At 37.9% G+C, this 22,488-nt stretch overlaps 3 protein-coding genes and 1 long non-coding RNA gene across 4 annotated transcripts; 2 read left to right on the forward strand and 2 right to left on the reverse strand.

Moving 5' to 3' along the window:
* Positions 1-1,659: 1,659 nt before the first annotated feature.
* On the forward strand, positions 1,660-7,157 carry LOC132149215 (uncharacterized). The gene is made up of 5 exons (XM_059558237.1): positions 1,660-3,304; positions 3,480-3,603; positions 3,698-3,807; positions 3,904-3,972; positions 5,889-7,157. The coding sequence occupies exons 1-5, from the start codon at positions 1,665-1,667 to the stop codon at positions 6,199-6,201; spliced, it is 2,256 nt and encodes a 751-aa protein (XP_059414220.1). The 5' UTR covers positions 1,660-1,664; the 3' UTR covers positions 6,202-7,157.
* Positions 7,158-7,431: 274 nt separating this feature from the next.
* LOC132149216 (uncharacterized) lies at positions 7,432-9,221 on the reverse strand. The gene is made up of 3 exons (XR_009435007.1): positions 8,891-9,221; positions 8,113-8,306; positions 7,432-7,664 (listed from the first exon to the last, which is right to left on the reverse strand). It is a non-coding gene; the product is annotated as an uncharacterized LOC132149216 (long non-coding RNA).
* A 4,862-nt stretch (positions 9,222-14,083) lies between these two features.
* On the forward strand, positions 14,084-17,756 carry LOC132148750 (RUS family member 1-like). The gene is made up of 9 exons (XM_059557444.1): positions 14,084-14,088; positions 16,355-16,461; positions 16,549-16,652; positions 16,801-16,871; positions 16,950-17,120; positions 17,211-17,261; positions 17,340-17,404; positions 17,542-17,682; positions 17,740-17,756. The coding sequence occupies exons 1-9, from the start codon at positions 14,084-14,086 to the stop codon at positions 17,754-17,756; spliced, it is 732 nt and encodes a 243-aa protein (XP_059413427.1).
* A 761-nt stretch (positions 17,757-18,517) lies between these two features.
* On the reverse strand, positions 18,518-20,653 carry LOC132149217 (zinc finger protein 436-like). Its single transcript, XM_059558238.1, has 3 exons — positions 20,436-20,653; positions 19,718-19,915; positions 18,518-19,628 (listed from the first exon to the last, which is right to left on the reverse strand). The coding sequence occupies exons 2-3, from the start codon at positions 19,902-19,904 to the stop codon at positions 18,745-18,747; spliced, it is 1,071 nt and encodes a 356-aa protein (XP_059414221.1). The 5' UTR covers positions 19,905-19,915; positions 20,436-20,653; the 3' UTR covers positions 18,518-18,744.
* Between the last annotated feature and the right edge of the window lie 1,835 nt (positions 20,654-22,488).

Consider the following 22,488-nt stretch of genomic DNA (forward strand, 5'->3'; position numbering starts at 1 on the left):
TTATTTGGAAGCACACAAAAGCAAAAAGTAGAAATGGGGGAGAAGTCTTTCTATAAAGTTAATTAAATTCACTTACTTTAATATCAGATGTTACTGACTTTTGAGTTTGTTGTTAAAAAAAAACACAACCATTCTTTTTCTCCATGTGAAAAATACTTTGTGCAATAATGTATAAGCCTTTTAATATTGATCAGCTATGAACCTTTAGGTGTATGCTTATTATTATTATTTTTTTAATTGTGAATTTATTTAAAAAAGGTTTAATAGTTAAATTCCTGGTGAAAAACTACCCTAGCCATAATCCTGAATTGTTCAGCAATAACTGCACACCAGTGAAGCTTTGCATGGGTTATGACCTCTCAGTAACTGTAAGATTTTTGTAGTTTTATATTATTCTGTCATTTTTAAATGTAATTTTGTTCAGAATACTTGCAGGATGAGTAGTTTCTCCGTTTAGATACACCTTTTTACTTTCATATTGTTTTCAGTTTTTTTTATTCTCTTTTGCTGCAAAATTAGTTTTCAAGTTTTTCTATAATTAATATTTTCTTTGATATTTTACTTTTTATTATTAATAAAAAAAATTCTTGCAAAACCTTTTTGTCTTAATCCACTTCTCTTTTTTTCTTGTTTTCAGACCAGCTCTGGAGTCTAGGCTAAGATGGAGGAGCAATATTCAGAGTGAGAGATGCTGGGTCAGACAGAAAATTAAGATCTGTAACCTTAGCCAGCAAAAATGCTTTAAATGTCTTTTGTATCTTTATTTTAGAGGTGAAAACCACAAGCCGGTATCACCCTGTATAAGCTCACAGTTAGGAGATGGCAGCCCCGCAAAGGAGCAAAGCCATGACCAGAAGCCAATGGAGAGGGAGTCCCCAGAGAGCTCTTCAGCAATAAAAAGATGGGAGTTTGGCCCACTTCTACAGTCATTCAAATCCAAGATGGCTAGCTTTACTGAGCTTGTCATGACCCCTGTTCGGCTTTTTAAGCCCAATGACTCTCTATCCTTGATCACACTTCCTGATCGCCATGAACAGTTGATAGAGTCAAATGTTGAAAAGGGCAAGACTGATAAATGTAGAAATGGATTGTTTCCAAAAAGGCCTTCTTCAGAAAAGGTGCAATGCAACACTGCTCCAAAACGCAGCAGAGTTGCACAGAGATGGAATTTTTGTACAATTTCAACAAGTGACAACCTTGAACCAGTATTGGATCATATTCAAATGCACGGCGAGATTTCGCCAAATGAAGAAACTCAGATAGACCGTCCTTCAACCCAGTCAAAAGCCATCCTTCAGGATGGGACACGTGATGCCAGTCCTTGTAAAGCACAGAGTCCTTACCTCAGGACTAGACCAAATCTGTCCACAGAGAAACTTTTGAATTCTGTAAGTGCCATTTGTGTGTCCAAGCAAGCCAATGTTCAAACGGATCCGCTGATTGTTCTGCATCATCTGTCAGGTGAGAGACAGACCCGAAGCAGTGAAACAGCCGGTGGACATAGTCTTGAGTCCTACTTTTCAGAAGAGGAATCAAACCTCTTGAAACCTGAGTCTGAAAGTAGCACAAACAAAACTTGTGCAAACACGCCTGATGCTGGAGTCTCTTTTAGAGCATCCTGTGATTTTGATTTGATAGATAAAGACGTATGGCCTTTTTCACGTATGGCCACAAGGAAAAGCCCTAGAAAGAAACATCTGTCAGGGTCGGCTGGACCCTCTTCCACTGAACTGGCTTCTTTTGTGAAAACAAAAGGATCAAAGACTTTGGAAGTGGAGATGAAGGAATCACAATTGGAAAACAGTACGGAGTGGACACAGCACTTGGCTGAAATATCAGACCCTCCAGAGACCACTTCTGTCAGGGAAGTGAAGCCAAAGAGATGCAGAAAAGCTCTTCAGACAAACAAAGACTTAGAGGCCAGGGGGAAATGTGATATACAGAATGCTAAAGAGAGAAGACCTGTGAGGAATAAAAGGGTAAAAAACAATGGCATCACTCTGGAAGTAAACCAGGAGGAAGAAATATTTGTTCAGGTTAGGAAAAAGAGGAGAGGGTTTTCTGCAATGCAACCTCTCCAAGACTCAAATGTGTCTGTTGGTACTAATAATGCTGCAGATGGTGAGATGAGAAATTCTGTCAAAACCTCAGATCAAATGGGACAGGATAAGATAAGTCGTTTGAGAAAAAATGTAAAATGTAGGACGTTGCTGACCTCTAGCAATGAAGATGATGCCACTGAAACTACATCCTCTCAAAATGGCATACATAATGTCCTGATTGACAAGACAATGAATGGTCCATCAGAACCTCAACATATGCAGTCACTAGAGCCTGAGGTGAGCACTGAAACTCGAAAAACAAGACGGCATCTTAAAAGTACTGGTGTTTTGTTGCAGAGGAGAAACATTAATTTGCCCAAGCACAAGTTTGAGGACTGCGTGACTTCAGTGGTTGATCCAGCAGGGCCAAATAAACCTTCAAAAAGAACACTACTGCAGAGTGAACGGTCTGTTGTTGCAGCTGAGAAGCAGGAGGCATGTATTTCTGAGCTGAAAGCAGAAGAAGACATACAGGAGATTTTGCCACTTGTTTCAACAGCTCAGGTGGATTCAGAACGAAAACTAAGCAGACCCACAAAGAATTTAATCCGACCAAGAAGAAAAGAAGTTTCCATTGCAAAAAGGATAGGTGCTGTTGGGGGTAACAATGAAGCAGAGAGCCAAGAAAAGACAATGGAAGCTGTTCCAGTACTATCATCGTCAGGTAGCGGTCCCAAGCGCCTCCTGCGCAGCTACTCCTGTCCTGAAATCTCATCCCTAGGATTCAGTGACTGTCATTTCCCCCAGTCCCACATGCATGCCATAAGCACTACCTCACCCAGCAGAAAGAGCTCACCCACACCACTGCCCATCCACCTTCACTCTCCGTCCAAGCGCACTCGCCGGCACACCGTCTGCAGTGTGGAGATTGAGCGTGAAATTGCCCCTTTGTGTCTCCGTAAGGAGGTGTACCCCTCTTCCCCTTATTCTCCCTCCACCTCCCTCACAGCCCTTGCCTCGTGTTTTTTGTCCAGTCCTTTAGCGTTCTTGTCTAAAAGCTCAAGCCAAGGGCATAGTTATAGTAGTGCCACCAGCTCTGGCTGTGTTTCAGCTGCCTCCAGTTTTAACAAATCATCATCAGCACCGTCCTCTTTCAGTCCCCCCTTTTCTTCCACCCTCCCGTCCTGTCATGCTTTAAACGGCCCCTCCTCTGTCACTCCCAGCCCTGTGACACCTTCCACCTCTGTGTCATCAATCTGCAGGTAATTTATCAAATTCCCAGCCTCCGAATCGGAGTATACTGGCTTTTTATTACCTGTTGTTGTATAATCTAGCATGTGGATGATTGCAGATATTTTCCCATAAGAAGATGTTATAAAGATGCAAGTCATCAGTTAATATCCTACTTTTTCTTCCTTCAAGTGTGTTTTCACAAAGTTCTTTGGAAGGAGACAGTCGATTGCATCAAATGGAGTGTGAGGAATCAATAGATGAAGAGAGATCACACTTTGACCTTAAACTCTCTGCGGCCTTCTCAGCATTATCAGACTCTGAAATCAAGGTGCGAGTTTTCTCTTAGATTTGATTTGTGTATCATGATTTGTGTATGTATAATTTTTCTTAATCCTAATTGCATCTTCCCTCTTTGTAAACAGACCGAGATCAAGGATGGCCAGAGTGGAAAGGTGTCCTCAATTCGTATCCGTAAAAAGATTCCAAAGCCTCAGAATAATCTCACCCCTATGGGCCTTCCTAAGGTCATCAGGTGTGTATGCATAGAGAAGGTTATAGGCTCGCTCATATCTTTCTGTGTCTGTACTTCATCACAGCAAAGATACATTTCTTGTTTTGTGTTTCACAGAATAAAGAAGAAGGATTTCAGCTTGGAAGAGATCTACACAAATAAAAACTTCAGCAAGCCTCCTGATGGGTGAGACATTTTCCAAATGATTTATTTTCTGGAGAATTGAGTTACTCACCCATTTATCATCTTAATAGGGGTTATGCGCACCACACTTCTGTATTATGTTAACCGGGTCTCATCACTTCCGGTTCGAGCATTTTGCATATGCTGTGTTAAATTTGAAGCAGTTTTAGTCAAGATGCCTTCAAAGTAGATACCATTGATGATCATATCTAATGTCCATCACATGCGGACTGATATCTAAACATTTTTCCATTGTATTCTTTTCACTAATATTTGGATGTAAAAATGTAATAAAACCTCAATAATAAAAATAGGTAGCTAGTTAAACAGATTATCTTAAAAGTCCATAGATATTGCTATAATTTAATACAGTATTAGCACGTTTTCCCACAAGCGGAAGCGATGAGACATGCTTTGATCAGGTGACGTTCAACATATAGCAGTATTATTGTTTCTCAATATATTTATTAATCAAACTGACAGACGATGGAGGATAAAAATGAAGTTCTTGGCACTCCTTTCAGACTGGTTTCATTTATTAATTTTATCATCATTTTCTTTATTTTACCTAACCTTCAGGATTTCTAGTGCTCACAGACATTGGGGGCAGACAGAATATCCCAATAGCCCAGTTTTAATGCAGCTTTAAAGCTAGCAGTGTGTTCTTATGCTGCCTAAGTAAAAATGTGGTGTATTGCATAAGCTTTATCAAAGTCCTTTTAGGCAAATCGTGTCACTCGGCCGCCATCTTGGCAACGCCTCCGGACAGCTATTTCAGACTAACAAGACCAGGCTCCTGTCTAAATGAATGGGTAGAGAGTCAGAACTGCACTTTCACTGGTCACCGGGACATAAAAACAGCATGTATAGAAACAGCAGTAAAATATGATAAAAATCGCTGAAAATGTTTGATGACTTTGCACCAAAATTATAGTTATACTTTTACTACGCATGCGCAAGGGGTTCCTCAACTGTGCGCATACGTCAGTGGAACCAGACGATAGGCTTAAATGTTTCCCGGCTTGACTGTTAAATGCAGATGATTGGCTTTCCAGCGGGAGGGGCGGGACATGTGCATCCAACCTCCATCTTTGCCGTTACAGGTTTTCCTTATATAGTTGTATTGAGCATTGAGGAAGTGGCATGTCTCTTATAAATTGTCTCTGGCTTTATCTTCTTCTGTTTAACTATGCTAATTATTTAAGTTTTATTTCATGCTATATATCACAGTTTGATATGCATATCACCAGTGACTTTATATATATTTTTGAACTTGAGAAGTTTCTGTCCCTCCATTCAATTGAAAAAAAAAACATATGAATCAAACGATTTACTCTTAAGTCTTGTGAAGAGATTTGATGGCTCTATATGGTGAACAGATTTTAGGCTTTCAATCTAAACAGTGATCAATGCACATATATGGACCATATTACATATGGTAAACAAGGAAGCTCAAACGTGACGCACAAAGACACACGAGAACCAATGACATTCGTTCTTGCATGTAACACTCACAAATTGTGTTTCTGTGTTTACCATATGATGTGTGATGTGCTCCATGTATGTGTGTTGTGAATAAATCCTAAAATAAACCTGTTCATCAAATAGTGTTCGCATCTCTTTACAAGACTTGGATTAAACGGCACAATTCATATGGATTCATTTTGACACCTTTATGATCTATTTTGTTTTTGTTACCTGGACTTTCAATTGAGGGACAGAAATCTCTCAGGTCTCATTAAAAATATCTTCATCTGTGTTTCAAGTCTTATGGGTTTGGAAGGTGAGTAAATGATGACAGAATTTTAATATTTATGTGAACTATCGCATGCAGTTAGGTTTGGAGATTTCAGTGGGGTGTTTTATTCTTGCTCTTTTGAACTCTGATCAATGAAGCGGCTTTTACAAATTCTTTTCAGACGTTTGGAAACCATATTTGAGGTGCCTCTTAACCGGCGTGATGGCTCTCAGGCTGTCCTGGGCCAAAAAAAGGTGAAGCGCTTTGTCGAATTCCCTGAATTGGGTGTTGCCAGGAAGCCCAAGAAACCTCTGGTTGGCGTAATGGCGGGGGGCGGAGCCCAGAGGAACGCTGGGTTCAGTAGAACCAGACGAGGGGTCGGGGTCTCTTCCAGAGCAGGGGATGGCCTCATCCTGCAGCAGCTGGAGTCCCTCCTTTGCTCCAAGCTTGAGGAGTTGGACACCTGGATGGCACTGCAGCAGGTTGTGGGATGAGGCAGAGCTCTTAATTGTTCTGTCCCGAACAATGGGATTTGTAGGTATTATGTTAAAATTTACTGTAAATTTGTCAAAGCCGCAATAAATAGACTTGTAGAGTTGTAACATGTTTTTGATTACTTATGTTATGTTTATCTGATGTGACCAGAAACAACTCTGTTTTGTATTTTTATAAGCATTTAAAGAAAGCACTTGTTTACAATAATCTGTGGCATATGTTTAAGATATCTCTAATTCCTCACAAAGTAAGAGTCACCAGGTCACTATTAAAACATTCCTCTCTCAGTATATTCCTCTTTTAAAACACTTCTTTGGTTTAAATGAATGCCTTATTAATGCACTCTCAGGATGGCCTGTGTGTTTCATTATAAGGGAGACTGCACAAAGGCGTTGAAGTGACAGCACTGAATACAGGAGTTACCAGAGAGATGAAAGTTTGCATTGTTCAGTTTGAAATTATGCTTTATAGTTCTCATCTAGAAGATTAATGCATTCTGTGCTTTTACTCAGGCACTCTAAATCTAGTCCATTCACTTAATTTAGGCTTTTGTTCATCTTTGATGTAGTGATTTATAATACTGTTTGGGATGTTTGAACATGTTGAATGATGAGTGTGTATACTTTGATAGATGTCTGCATTCTGTATTCATAATAGAATAGGATTGAACTATTTTGTATTTTAGTGTTTTGTCGAGTTGTTAGAGGTTTACAATGAGCAGCTGCGTTTTGACTGCTACACATTTTATTACAAAGCCTGAAATACATGCATGTACAAAACATCAAAAGCACATAGTATTGAAACAGTATGACTTATTCACAAAAACAGAATGTTAATAATGTAACCACATCCATATCTCAGCATTTGAATGTTATGCTCTCTGAGTGTCTCAGTGTTTCATTTCCAATTGGCAGTAAGAGCATAAATAAAATCAGCTTGCTGAAGTGTAGAAGTAGCTTCTGTCTGGACAGTGCTGATGGTTTTATGCATGGCTCCATCTCATGCATGTAACAAATTCCTGAAAGTTGCTGTACCATTTATAACTACCTGCATTGGCTTAATTGGCTTAATCCAATTATATTCTAGGTAGGAAGCTGTGAACCTTTGATCCAGCACCTTTCAAAACACAGTGAATGTAAATAATGACCATTATTGAACAACTTATTGCCATCAGTTTACATTTTTGGATGGTCTAGATTTCCAATGTGAGCGATGAAAGAGTCTGTTTCGCTCTCTTAGAGTTCATTACTCACTTAACTGTAGAAAAGCTTCTTCAGTGTCAATCTATGAAGGTTAAAACATAGGACAGAAATCCCAGCAGCAATGGAAAGATGAGAATTAAAATTACCCAGGCTACAATGGACCCAATACCCCATTTACACGCCTTTTTTGAGTATTTCTTAACCATCTCTCGTGTTTCTGGACTATCTTCATTTTGAAGTCGTTTTCTTGTCTCTCGGGCCTGGGAAAACAAATGAGGAAAGGTGTCAGATTTAAATTTTTTAGATTCTTAGATTATGTTAGTGCATGCTTCAGTTCTTAAGTTTCATGGTACGCTTTTGTTTCATTGCGTCTCGTCTTTGCCAACAGTATCTATTTTACTGGCAACAGATCTTAGCTGAGAGTCTTTTGAAGTTATGTAGGATAAGTATATAAGATAAGAACAAACAAAAACTGTTAATAATTAGGTAAGGTTCTCAGGAAGTGTTTATTTTCATTTCACACCTTGAGTTTGTCTGCACTCAGAACTTTGATTGCATGGGTGGGTTACTAAATGAAAATAATTCCTATTTGAGTTTAAAAATTAGTTTCATTTTACATAGAGCGAAGTACTTATTACAATAGTAGTGCTGTAATACAGTTGTACTGCACTGACATTTCAATAATACTGTAATATTAATCATAGTTACCTTGACTGAGTACATAAAGGACATAATTCCTAGACAGGAGAGGCCACATATGATGCTGCAAATGGCTAATTTGCGATGGTCTTTGTCCGTACAGAAGTCCCGACAGAGGACACTGCACCCATTAGCCCTCGGCTCAGGCTGTTCAAGTAAAGCATCCTCAACTCTCACTTCTTGTAGTTCGTTCTCACACATTTCTGTTCAAAGTAACAGATAACAGTGTAAATATAGGGGAGTCAGCATGGAAGTAATGGCACATCACTGTATTTTGATGAATTTGCAGTGTACTTTATACTACAATGGATACAGTGTAGTTCAAGTCTGTCTGAATCAAGTTTTAAGCATCTACCAGTGAATTCATGAGCCATGCAGTGGTTTAAAACAAGATGGTTTAACTGGTTCCTTACAGTGATTTTTTTTAATAATAAATCGTAATAAATGTAATAAGATATATATATATACCAAAAGTGCAAGAATAAATGTATATTAGAACAATATAAAAGGGGTTTTCCAACCTCCTCTTAAAGCCTTTAAGGTGAAGTTAGTTTCTATTATCTCTTATTGTGCCGGGGCTTGAAAAACAGGTATGGACAGAGACAGAGTTATACTGACAGTAACTGGCATCAGTGATTACAGATCTCACTTGATAGTTCTGGTTAAACTATCATTATAAATCGAAATCTCCGCAACGTAAAGACTGCCTCCAGAAACAAGACAATCTTTCTAAAGGAAGCAGCGAATCAAAAACATGCCAGTTGAAACTAAAGATCTCAGTACTTACAGACCTGCCCAGACTTGATCTTGAGGGAAGAAGGGTCCAAAATTCCTCAGGTTCACCAGAAATCCTAAATACGTCTGATGTTTTGTCTTGGGGAAAAATAAAAAAATGTCTAGTGTACTGTACTCTGCTAATAACTCTTTCAGATATGTAGTGACAGAAGTTCTAGTGTCCTTTCACAAAGATGTCACATGTCGTTGTCACTACTTGACTTGTGAAAACTTCCTATCCAAACTTCCTCTCACTGTCAGTTATCTGTTAAATATGTAGTACAGTTTCATCAGCTCCAGTTTCGACCTTTGAGGAGGCAGACAGAGTGAGAAAGAAATGCTTTACAACACTGACAGAATGAAACCCCACGCCTCCACTCTTTCTTTTATGTTGCCTCCCACTTTTTTCTTATCCACTCACATTCTTTAGGTCTTACGTTTATCTGTCTATTTACCACACCTTGTGCCCCTGTGAATCATGAATAGCTTTTGCAGACTTTGTAACACAGAAGCTTTGACTTCATGACACTGTTACTATTACTCATTTTCTCCGTCACAGTTTCTGTCTTTCTTTATTTATGCAATCACAATCTCAATAAAACCTAGTTCGTGAGAAGTAAGCCGAGCTCCCTGCAGGGCTTGTGTCTGTAAACAGAGCAGAGGTGGGTAGTAACGAGTTACATTTACTTCGTTACATTTACTTGAGTAATTTTTTGGGGTAACGAATACTTTTCGGAGTATATTTAAAGATGGGTACTTTATACTCTTACTTGAGTAAATTTTTGGGGAAAAATCTGTACTTTTACTTCGTTACTGTGGGCGACGCTCCTCTCGTTACTTTATTTTAATGCAATAAATGTTATAATGCTTCAGTTTATTCCAAACGCGCCGTCTACTTTTCTCTGGGCAATGAGCGATGCCCATTCGCGAATGATTCATTCTTTTGAGTCAATTCTGTTCAAAGGCTTGATCAAACCAATTGGCAAACGAGTGAATTGGTTCATGAATCAGTTTGAATGAGTCGTTCAGTTCCCTGCCGCACGCGCTGAGCGTCTGAAGTGGTTCACTCGGAGTTGTAACGTTTAAGAACAGAAAGAGCATTGAAAACGTGGCTGGAACTGCACTGAATTGAAATCTGCAAAGGTTATTATTTGCTAGCGATGGAGATCCTTATTAGATGAACACCGCGTGTGCTGTCTACTGTTTAACAGGTAATAACTTGGGCTACATTCGATTACAGTACACGATACCACTGTGACATTAGTTTGTTGTACGTGTGTGGCTTATAACAGAGGGGAGTCAAGTTGAATGCAGCTTCCAAAAGACAAAACATAGCCGATTAAGATTTTATTAATTTTATACAATCACACCGGTGCGAGTACGTTTAGCAAGTCATATCATCAGCGGCTAAATTCAGATCTGTGATCGTTTGCTGGCGCTTAGCCAGAGATAGATGCATTTTTACAGCGCTGCGCATTATAACCAATCACACACGATTCTTTTGAGCTTATTAAAGCATTGGCCAATCAGAGGCGTTCAGATGAGTCATCGATAAAATGCCGGTGCTTCCTTCACTCGCTCGCTGACTGAATACCTCTTTCTGGCGAATTCTCTCGTCAGAAACAACAAAGTGCAGATGTGTGTACGAATCTTTAATTAAGATATCTATTTCACAGTGTTAACAGTTTCAGTGATTTTAATGGGAGTTTCTGAGAGTGATTGAAATCTAGACTGTCAGTGAAAATGATCTTTAATAATGTAAATGTTATTTGCTCTCTTTCTGAACAATGAAAGATTAGTAGTAATATTTATATCACATTAACTTTCAATGTTAAATTCACATTTAATATAAAGTCAGTCGTATTAAAAATATGTTATGGCATGACACCTATGTCTGTTACTTAAGTAAACAGACAGGGTTTTATAATAAATTACATAAATTGGAGTAAAGGCTGATGAAATATATACATTTATACACACACACATACATTACAAACATTTTATCTATATATCTAAATAAAAATAGGCTCAGTATATATGACCCAAAGTAACTAGTAACTAACTACTTGAGTAGATTTTTTATCCGATACTCTTTTACTCTTACTCAAGTAACTATTCAAGACTAGTACTTTTACTTTTACTTGAGTAAATATTTCTAGAAGTACTTTTACTTTTACTTGAGTACAGTTTTTGGGTACTCTACCCACCTCTGAAACAGAGATTGCATCTGTTAGATGTCTTAGTTGTATATAAGTGTTGGACAGCTGCATGATTTACAGACTGCCGTGTTTCATGAACATCATTTGACAGATTAAGGACTGTTTCTGATTTTTCTTTCTTTTGAAAAAACATTAAACCTGGTGATTATTTTAAATTGAGAAAAGAAAAGTAGACAGGATCTGAGAGTTAGATTTCAGAGAGTTAGATTCAGCTGCCATGTTCAAGGCCATGTGCAGGTATCACTTGATACATCAACTCATCCCGTGTGTCTAAATATGGAGAATATGCTTTTTATTCTCTCTCTAGAATTAAAAAGATTTATTTACATCAGTGGTTTTCATCCTTACTGATTCCAAGTTTCCCCATTGTCCCCAGCAATATTCAGTGGCCCAGTTTGTGATTTACTTGATGAGAATAAAAAAAAACATGCTAGGGGAACATGATAATTTTTTTAAGAGCTGGGCATAAATACTATATATATATATTAAATGTCCATGGAATTTTAAGATTTTATTCATTTTACATGACTTGTTCAAGTCTAGAAAAAGAGCTTTTTTATAATTAGACCATTTCATATCTACATTATGTAATAAAATAATATTTTTGTTGTTTTAGCTTATTTTAATTCTTTATTTAAAATTATTTTAATTCATCTTGAGAAGTTTACTGGGGCCCTCTGGATCAAGCTAGCAAACATATCCCCTGGTTGAGAACTATTGCTTTATATGATTGTTTTGAACTAATAAAAGCAGCTGTAATACATAGTACAATTGAGTTTGTGCTGTGGCAATCTTTTGACATGCCTCATAGCACTTCACCTTCTGCTAGAATGATTGCCACTTATCCCAAGAATCCCTATTCTGGGATATTAACTGCCAGACAGACTCTGAGGTCAGGAGAGGCCAGACATCTTAAAAAACAAACACTGATCAATTCTCTCCCAATTGTTTTCCTTGTTAATTTAATTAAAATAAAGAAAGAAGAAAAATTACAGCTGCATGCATTTATAAAGAACAACATATTCATTTACAAACAAAATTAATCAAAATGTAATATTTACAAAAATATTTAAATAAATCGTTGTGTATGACATAACCAGGCAAATGAGGAAATTAAGATTTACCACAGGCTTTATAGACAGTAATACGCAGAGAATCTTCCCCCTTTTTTTAATTGAATAACAACTAACAAAAACAGTAATATAACACATAGGCTATATAGAGAGGATCACAGTGTTTTTAACTATTCTAAATTACATTCATTATAGCATCAAAAAAGGAGAAAAACTACAGGGATAACTTACAAGTAATTTCCATAAGAAAAGGATTGACCAATTCTATATATCCTGTTTGCTTTTCTTTTTATTGAATCACTCAAATTAAACATTTTACAGTAGCCAGGGGGTGAACACAAAGAAATACAAAATCACAATGGGAAAAAAAAATACATAAAATTTTGGAAATGTTTACAGTCGTGGCCAAAAGTTGAGAATTACATAAATATTAGTTTTCAAAAGGTTTGCTGCTAAACTGCTTTTAAATCTTTGTTTCAGTTGTTTCTGTGATGTACTGAAATATAATTACAAGCACTTCATACGTTTCAAAGGCTTTTATCGACAATTACATGACATTTATGCAAAGAGTCAGTATTTGCAGTGTTGGCCCTTCTTTTTTTAGGACCTCTGCAATTCGACTGGGCATGCTCTCAATCAACTTCTGGGCCAAATCCTGACTGATAGCAACCCATTCTTTCATAATCACTTCTTGGAGTTTGTCAGAAATAGTGGGTTTTTGTTTGTCCACCCGCCTCTTGAGGATTGACCACAAGTTCTCAATGGGATTAAGATCTGGGGAGTTTCCAGACCATGGACCCAAAATTTCAACATTCTGGTACCCGAGCCACTTAGTTATCACTTATGCCTTATGGCACGGTGCTCCATCGTTCTGGAAAATGCATTGTTCTTCACCAAACTGTTGTTGGATTGTTGGAAGAAGTTGCTGTTGCAGGGTGTTTTGGTACCATTCTTTATTCATGGCTGTGTTTTTGGGCAGAATTGTGAGTGAGCCCACTCCCTTGGATGAGAAGCAACCTCACACATGAATGGTGTCAGGATGCTTTACTGTTGGCATGACACAGGACTGATGGTAGCGCTCACCTTTTCTTCTCCGGACAAGCCTTTTTCCAGATGCCCCAAACAATCTGAAAGGGGCTTCATCGGAGAATATGACTTTGCCCCAGTCCTCAGCAGTCCATTCACTATACTTTCTGCAGAAGATCAATCTGTCCCTGATGTTTTTTTTTGAAGAATTGAACCTCTTTCCTTGAAGTTCTTGATGATCCTATAAATTGTTGATTAAGGTGCAATCTTAGTAGCCACAATATCCTTGCCTGTGAAGCCATTTTTATGCAACGCAATGATGGCTGCACACGTTTTTTTTGCAGGTCACCATGGTTAACAATGGAAGAACAATGATTTCAAGCATCACCCTCCTTTTAACATGTCAAGTCTGCCATTCTAACCCAATCAGCCTGACATAATGATCTCCAGCCTTGTGCTCGTCAACATTCTCACCTGAGTTAACAAGACGATTACTGAAATGATCTCAGCAGGTCCTTTAATGGCAGCAATGAAATGCATTGGAAAGGTTTTTTTGGGATTAAGTTAATTTTCATGGCAAAGAAAGATTATGCAATTCATCTGATCACTCTTCATAACATTCTGGAGTATATGCAAATTGCTATTATAAAAACTTAAGCAGCAACTTTTCCAATTTCCAATATTTATGTAATTCTCAAAACTTTTGGCCACGACTGTACATACATAATACATTTAACAGCTTTCTTGTTTATCATATTGTAAATTGATTTTAGGTATTGCTTAATTTCTGATTTCAAAATAAGAAACAATGGTTTATAATTTCCGTACTTGCATTTACGAATACTAAACTTTGCCAGCAACAGTAATAAATTAATCAAATAGTATGACATGGCGTAAGTGAATAAAACAAACAAATAAAGCATTTTCAAAACAAAGTTGAAAGCTGGGCATAATATATTTCCTTACAAATGAGCAGAAATCTGACCAAAAATTGGTTGAGTAAGGTTGAGTAGAGTAACTCCAAAATAAATGAAAAAGGTTTTCTGTATGTAAACCACAAAATGTACATAGTGTATCAATATCACAGTTAAATCTGTTTACAAGGAAAAGGTTAATGGGGTAATATATATAAATTAGCTTGAATGAAATGTCTTTTACTTTATTTGTGATGAAATATTTATGAGGTAATTTTCAGATTTTATGCCATATCAAACCATCAACACATCTATTCCAAAAAAATTACAACAGGAGGTCTAGAGACAACATCCCTTTGAAAAAGGGCTCGAACCTGTCGATTATTGTGTTTAACAGAGGAAGAAGAAAAACAAACTCGACCGACAGCAGTGTCAACAGGATCCAAGGACTGTATACTAGACTTAGACAGGGCCAGATTAACACTTTGTTGTACCCTGGGCAACAATATTCAAGGGCCCCATCATCACGACCCCAGGATCACCATAATATGGTCATATACAGAATATATTACTGTAATATACAGTAAATATACTCAATACTTCAAATTCTAACTGTCATCAGGTGTATTTTGATTTACAAATATTTAAATGCTCATAGAACTACAAATGCACTACTATGTCCCCTATCAAAGACATTCACTCACATATGATGCTATGGAAACAAAACACATCAGCATCTGTATAATCTGGTAAAATTGACCCCACTACATTGAGAGGGAGGGAAATATCCTCCATTTTCACAAAAATGAATAAATAAGCAACCACTTTCAAACCATTGTTTATTCAACAACATTTATTCCCAATAGAAATGTATTGAATTGATATAGCTATAACAGAAGACCACAGACAACACATCAAGAAACATTTTGGTCCTCAGCTCATTTTAAGCAGAAATCACCCTGACAGGGTGACCCTGTTTCCTCAGAATTCAACAAGGCAATCAAGTTATTAGTCCAACACAAACAATTTGAAATCTGCCAGTTTTCCCTCCACAACAATATACAGCATTTTAATAAAGCTGGCACCTCAAGGAAAAAATAAATAAATAAAATGCAGTATCACTGTTATCTGCTCATAAACATTTTTATCCTAAACTCATTTTAACTTGTTTTAAAATAGAACAACAACATAACACAGCACAATTAACCAGTTAAACATTGTAGTGCTACATAAACATTTAGAAATCTGTCAATTTCTCTGAAGAAGACAAGACAGAAATAAATGCTACATAATCTGGCAAAACACACAATTTTAGTCCTAAATAATGAGGAAGTGCATGTTTGAATTTGAAATGGCTTCATTTGGCAAACACATCTTACAATGGCTTTTTTTCTGGACTTTGACTGTGCAAACTGGTGTACAGTATAACATCTTCAAAATCAAGGTCACTAACAAGTTCATGTCCAATAGCTAAAATAGAAAGTGCAGAGCCGTGTCTGTGACACAATTTCTCTCTAGAAGACAAGATAAAAATAAATACTACAAAACCTGGCAAAACACACAATTTTAATCCTAAATAATTAGGGAGTGCATGTTTGCTTTCATTTGGCATCTTGTAGAAAAGTCCTGGCTAGCTGAGTTGTCCTCGTCGTTGACGGAAGCTGACTTAACAGAACTGTCAGCAACATTAACAAGAGTGAAGAAATTACCTATTTTAGGTATATACTTTACATTTTCTGCGTTTCTGATGTCCTTTTCCTTTTTTAATTTCCGCTTCGCGCTCCCATTTAGCTTCTCCATGTCAGATTTTTTTCTGTTGTAGCAACGCCTGACGTAACCCGCTCGGCGTAACATTTGACCAACCTCATGCGGACTGACCAATGAGGAGAGGGTCTTAACTTGAGGCACTGTCTTCATTGGTCATTTCGCATGAGACTGACTCTCAACCGCTCTCAACTCACGTTCAAAGTCATAGGCAGCGCAGCGTCTCTCTGTGCAGCGCAAAAGCCCGTGTTGACAGTTTGTTTAATGTAAAGCGGGAGATTACCAGATACAGTATTTTGCTCGTGCCCTTGCTGCCCTGGGCCCTTTAGAGGTCTTGGGCCCCTGGGCAATTGCCCAGTTGCCCGTATGGTTAATCCGGCCCTGGACTTAGATCATAGACTTTGTTTTAGTTTGATTAAACATTTTAATGTAATACTTTTCATGAATATTTTACATAATAATGTCTTATCTGTCTTTTCAGGCTCTTGGCTGACATTCTTAATGACGTGGCCATGTTCATGGAGATTGCAGCCCCTCATTTCCCTCCTTTTTTCCCACTCTTAATTGTCTGCATTGCTGGAATATTTAGGCTAAAGTCTCACCAGCATCTTCCTCTAAATCTGAAATCAGCTTGACAGTAAATCTCTATGCATATTCCTCTATTTCTGTCATCCCAGTCCATTGTAGGAGTTGCTGGTGGAGCAACAAGAGCTGCCTTAACTGTCCATCAAGCTCGCAGAAACAACATGGCCGATATCTCCGCCAAAGATGGGAGCCAGGTTTTTACACTTACTCTCATATGCTTCATAATAGTTTTTTCTTGAATTTCCCAGCTAAATTCCCTTAGTGTGGGAAGTTGATGTCAAAATGCGTGTCAGTGGTTTCATGTATCAGTGTATCATTTCTCTTCTTTTTTGTCCTGACAAGGAAACCCTGGTGAACCTGGCAGGACTGCTGGTCAGCCTTGCACTTATCCCGCTTGTAACAGATAACCCATTGTGAGTCACACCCTCGTGTAAGCCACGCTCTAAACGAATGTGTAGAAGATACTGTACTGATTTGTGTTCTTCATTCAGGTTGACGTTCTTCCTGTTCACTGTTCTCCACCTGTTTGCCAATTACAAAGCGGTTCGTTCTGTTGTTATGGAAATGCTTAACGAGGCTCGCTTGTCCATAGTCCTCCATCAGTACCTACTTGATGGTCAACTGCTCAGTCCAGTGCAGGCCAATCAGGAGCCCATGTTCTTGTGTATGACCTTAAAACCGGATCACTTTTAAATGCTTGTCTGGTTCATCTAATTAGCAAAATTCTATTCCTCTTTGCAGCACTTAGAAAGAAGGACAGTTCCCATAAATTTGGGTGTGAAGCTTGGAGACATTGTTCAAGAGTCTGATTATCTGCTTTTATGTTCATTCACTAAATCAAAACGTATTGACTATTAAAATGATTTATTTTTGACTTAAAGGCCAGGAGATCTGCAGCTGGCGTTGAAGAACAACAACAAACCGTATCTCATTGGAATCAAAAATGGTTCGAAAACCTCCCCAATCCTGCTATATAAACAGACGTTAGACATAATTACATGATCTGAAATGATATTGGGGAATTTATGCCTAGCTATTACTCAGAACAGCAATGACACATTTATGAGCTGTATTGTTTACCAGGTACAGTCTGTGTTATTCTGGGAAGCGATGCTTCAGTGTATGATGAAATCATGGCAGCATGTCAGGCCTTGTGTCTTCGTGCTGTGCTGCACGATGTGTCCTCTCTGAGTGAAGCACTCAAGCAGCTCTCAAGCACTAAGGGTAAGCACTTGTTCAATTATGGTAAAAGAAACACCTTGATTTCATATTTATCTTTAGATGTGTTGTACTGGTAACGCTTGCTGATCAGGGGATGGTAGCCTCTTTTCTTTAGACCTTAAGTCAGGTTAGAGACCATATTAATATTAACAAAGATGAAAGCAAGGCTGTATTTTCACAACTGTTATTAAGTTTTTGTCTACTGATTTTATGGGTAGCAGTTTCGTCAGCTGAACTGTCAGTATGTTTTTAAACAACAGCACAAACCATCAAATGCACTGTACTTCTGTCCCTCACAGCCTTGTTTTCATTTCTGTCAAAAATGAAATATGGCACCACCCTTGGGTCTCTGACACTTTTTTATTTTCCAGACCCATGGGAGTTAGTTTCACAGAGTCATAAGATGATTGATCACATTTTCCAGACATTCCTTAAAGTTATAGGTATATTATACAATTACATTTTTAATTGAAAGACAAAAAAATCATTTTTTTGTAACCGTTTCTTTTGTTTGTCAGAACTGGATCAAGCAAAGTGGCAAACAGACTGGACACTGTTGGACTGGAATGAATGGTGTGTGGAATGGAACAAAAAGAGAAGCTGAAGCGAATTACGAAAGAAATGGATTATGGATGTTTTGGTTTCCACTGGTATTCACTTTGAAAAATCTGTCAGTTTTAAATGATTTGCAAGAGCTCAGCTGCACAGCTGAAAGTGTGCAGATTTATACACTTTTTACACACACACACACACACACACAAATAAAAAAAAAACATTGCTTTAAATACAATATTCAAAACAAGAATCCAGAAGAACACTGCACTTTGATCAATTAGAATTTAACCACAAATCATGTACTTTCATTTGAAATATTTATGATAAAACAGTATGCATTTCTCAGATTTCAAATACATCACGGATATTGGAAACAGCTGGCAACACATTAAAAGTGGGAGACAACAGTCTAAATAAACTAAGTAACTATTTAATTTTGAGATATGAATAAGCAATGATTTTGTTGGAGGATCCAAATTCAACATGCTAAGATAAATGCTGTGAATCAGCTCACAGCACTGCTCCATAATGAACCTTCCTCAAGTGTCTTCTGAGATTCTCTGTTCGGTTGAATCTCCGTCCACAGAGCGAACAGTTATATGGCCTTTCTCCTGTATGAATGCGCTCGTGCTTTTTCAGATCTGCTAAACGACTGAACCTGAACTTGCAGCACTTGCACACAAAAGGTCTCTCGTTTGAATGACACACAAAGTGTGCTCCGAGGCTGGAGGGCGTTGCAAACGTCTTACCGCACATGTGGCAGCTGTGCAGGATCTCCCTGCTCTCACTGACACTGGGAGTGTTGTGAATGCCCCCCGATTGGACCATATTCTCTACCCGTGACCTAAGAATGTGTTTGGAAGCAGAATTGAGTAAATTACTAGGTTGGTTATAATGGACAATGTTGTTGAAAAAAGATGAAACAGGCAGCTGGTTGTGTTCATTTGCTTGAGGAACATCTTGCACAGGAAACACAGGAGCTTGTGTTGTCACATTGTCTGTCTCTTCTGTACCAGAACGTGCCAGAGGCTCTGTTTTAGATTCCTCTTTGATTCTGTTTGAGTTCAGTGGTGACTGAGCGCTGCTGGTTGCTGGACTCTCTCTGCTTCCAGGTAAAGGCTTTGGGATTCTTCTTGGAGGGCTACTCTTTACCCTGGAGAGGGGTCTTTGCTTCTTTAAAGAATAGTCACAGGGTCCTTGCAGAGAATGATGTCTGTTGTCTGCATTAATCTCATCTAAAACCAGCTTTATATGAACAGGACTGTCACTCAGACATTGTGGCTGCTCTGGCTGCTTGCTCACAGTTGAATCTCCATGATAAATGAGATCTTCCTGCGCATGATCCTCCCCTGAATGCGGCTCGTCAATGGGAAAAGGGACTTTCAGAACTTCATCTAAAAATATAAAAAAAGATGATGGAAAAAGTTTACATATAAGGAAGCAGACATCTTATTCTACAACTATAAGTTCTTGATAATCTCACTGGAATCCCCAGTCGTCCTCTCCTGGAGTTCTTTGAGCTTCTGCTGGAGGTTCTGATTCTCCAGGCGCGCTCTGGCAGACTCTTTCTGATACTCGAACACAGCCTGACCCATGAGCTGCAACGCTTCCTGTACAGCAGCAGTGAGGAGCTCAGCTACATTCGTGACGAGGAACTCCATCTGGGACATTTTGATGGGACCTGCTCAAAAAGAAAACAAGCTTCTGTTACCATTTAGTTAACCTGATTTTGTTCCAAACCTGATTAATTTTCTTTCTTCATAAAAGAAAAAATCTGAGAAATCTGTCATTGTTTTGTCCATTGTCCGTACACTGAAAATCAAAGGTCACCAAAACACCAACGAAGCATATGTGTTCCACAGAAGAAAGGGAGGTTTGGAAAGACATGTCGGTGAGTAAATAATGAGAGAATGTTCATTTTTGGGTGAACTCTCTCTTTAATGAAATGCGAGGTTGTGCACAGGACTGCCACTAATCATAACAATGAATATAATAATACAGTGACTACATTTATTACATTTCATTTCTAAAAAACTTAGGTTAACCGTGTCTTAATGTGACGTGTATTTTAACAAACCCCTCTTTGCGTGCTGGTAACTCAACACTACGTTTTTTTTTTATTATTATTATTTGTAATAAAAATTTATATTTGGGATTGCATTATAATTATATCACAATTAAAATGTCAAAATAACACCTACCTCTCTGTTCTCAACCGCAAAGACAAAATATAATAAAACTATAATCTCAACAAAGCACACTGTGAACTAACGTCCGAAAACAAGAGGTTTCTCATGATACTTGTATCTTCATGCTGGACCGTAAGTAGTCGGAAATGTTTTCTTTCAGGAAATGTCAAGGCTGACTTGTCATCATGACGTTTCTAGTGGGCGTGTTGTGGAAACGCATGTTGGTGACGTACTACTTCCTTTGCTACGCGTGACCTGCTTCCTGTGTACGCTGCCAAATATTCATTTGCGCATGAACTGTTTACAACCCTGTTTTTATAGTCTATGGTTACAACCATAGATGTCTATTACAACCAGTAAATCTGTGTATGGTTAATCACTTGAAGCGTATACATTTTTTTTTATACAATATTATTTTTATAATACAATTATACAACTTGAAGTGGACTAGCCTCAGCCTCATGTTCGTTTCAAACCATTTCGAACAGATTTTAATTATTTATTATTAGTAGTAAAAAATGTTAAATAAGAAACAAAGACATGCAGGTCTGGAACGACATGAGGCTGAGGCCGTTCCTCTTCCAAGTTTTATTTTACTGAAACAATATGTTTCAAGTGATTAACCTTAACCTGATATGTTATAGTTAATTGGTTGTAGTCAAAGAAACAGAGTAAGCAGGTAACGTTAACCCGCTATGAATATTTTGCTACATACACAGGAAGCAGTTCGTGCAGATGCAAAAACTTTACCAACATTCACAGTATCTGCTTTTGTGTTTTGTGTGGGTGTTTAATGATGGGATAATTCCCATATTTAGATTAACTTACTTTAAGGAAGTCTGGAGTCCATTGTATATTATTTCTACCCCATTAACTCACTGAACGTCATCGTTTGAAACTGACCGAATTTATTTCAGAGTGCAGGGTATCTAGTGCAACACATGCTACTGACAGATCATAGTACAGTCTGTTAAATCCACTACTTGGAGTTTACAAGGTCATCATGGTAATTCTAAGAGCTGGGTTAAGATATTCTGGCAGCTCACAAATGCTATAAACTAAGTGAAGCTTACACTTAATAGTTTTCGATTATAGGCGTTTGAAAAAACATTGCATGAAGATGAAGGGTTGATCACATTTACTGCAATGGGTTAGTCTCACTTGTGCAAATAAAATACTCTTTCACTTAGTGCAATGACTTTGGCTAATGTCAAATAGGGCTGGGAATACATATATGGATCAGAGGGGGAAAAAAGAATCTCTTTAGTTCACAAAACCATTAGTTATAATACCCCCCCCCCCCACATAAATATTTAACAGTCAAATAGTGATTGCTCTAAAACAAAGAGATGCAGATGCAAAAAAACAACAGCAGTAAAAACAATTGCCATTTGAGTATCAGACACTGGTTCTCTAGTCTAACAGGACAGCTAAAGTCTGGAAATACACTACACAACTTTAAATTTTTTTTAAAAGAACATCGCCCGTATTCATAAAGATTCTAAGAATCCTCTCAGAAAACTCTTAATTTAGCTTAAAAACTTTTACGTAGGAGTCTTAGATTAAGAGCGATTCGGGACCGATCTGAGAGCAACTCTGAGTAAGGAAAAAACAAAAACTTTCATCTTAGTGAGGAGGCGGGGTTGACCCCGTTGCTACTGTATGTATGACACAATCTATTGAAGACTGTGATTGGTTGGTTTTCCAAGAAGGAAAAAAAAGAGAGTGATTTTTAAGTATAGGGTCTATTCTAATTCTCACTTTGAATTTACATGCGTAATTTTTCCTATTTGACCGTTCTCTCTCTCTCTCTCACTCTCTCTCACACACACACACACACACACTATATGTGTGTATATAAATCCTTTTTTATTTACCATGCTTTTAATTTCCTATAAGGTATTTGATTGGCTTAGAATGATAAAAATTGTTCCACTCTTTCCAATTACAGTGATTGCTGTCCTATTTAAGTGGCAGTTTGAATGTTGGTTTTATCAAACATGGAATCAAAACCAAGAAGGGTGAGAAAGCCAAACTGGACAGAGGAACAGTGTTTACGTTAGCC

The sequence above is a fragment of the Carassius carassius genome, chromosome 9, assembly GCF_963082965.1.
Source record: "Carassius carassius chromosome 9, fCarCar2.1, whole genome shotgun sequence".
In the NCBI taxonomy this organism is placed as follows: Eukaryota; Metazoa; Chordata; class Actinopteri; order Cypriniformes; family Cyprinidae; genus Carassius; species Carassius carassius.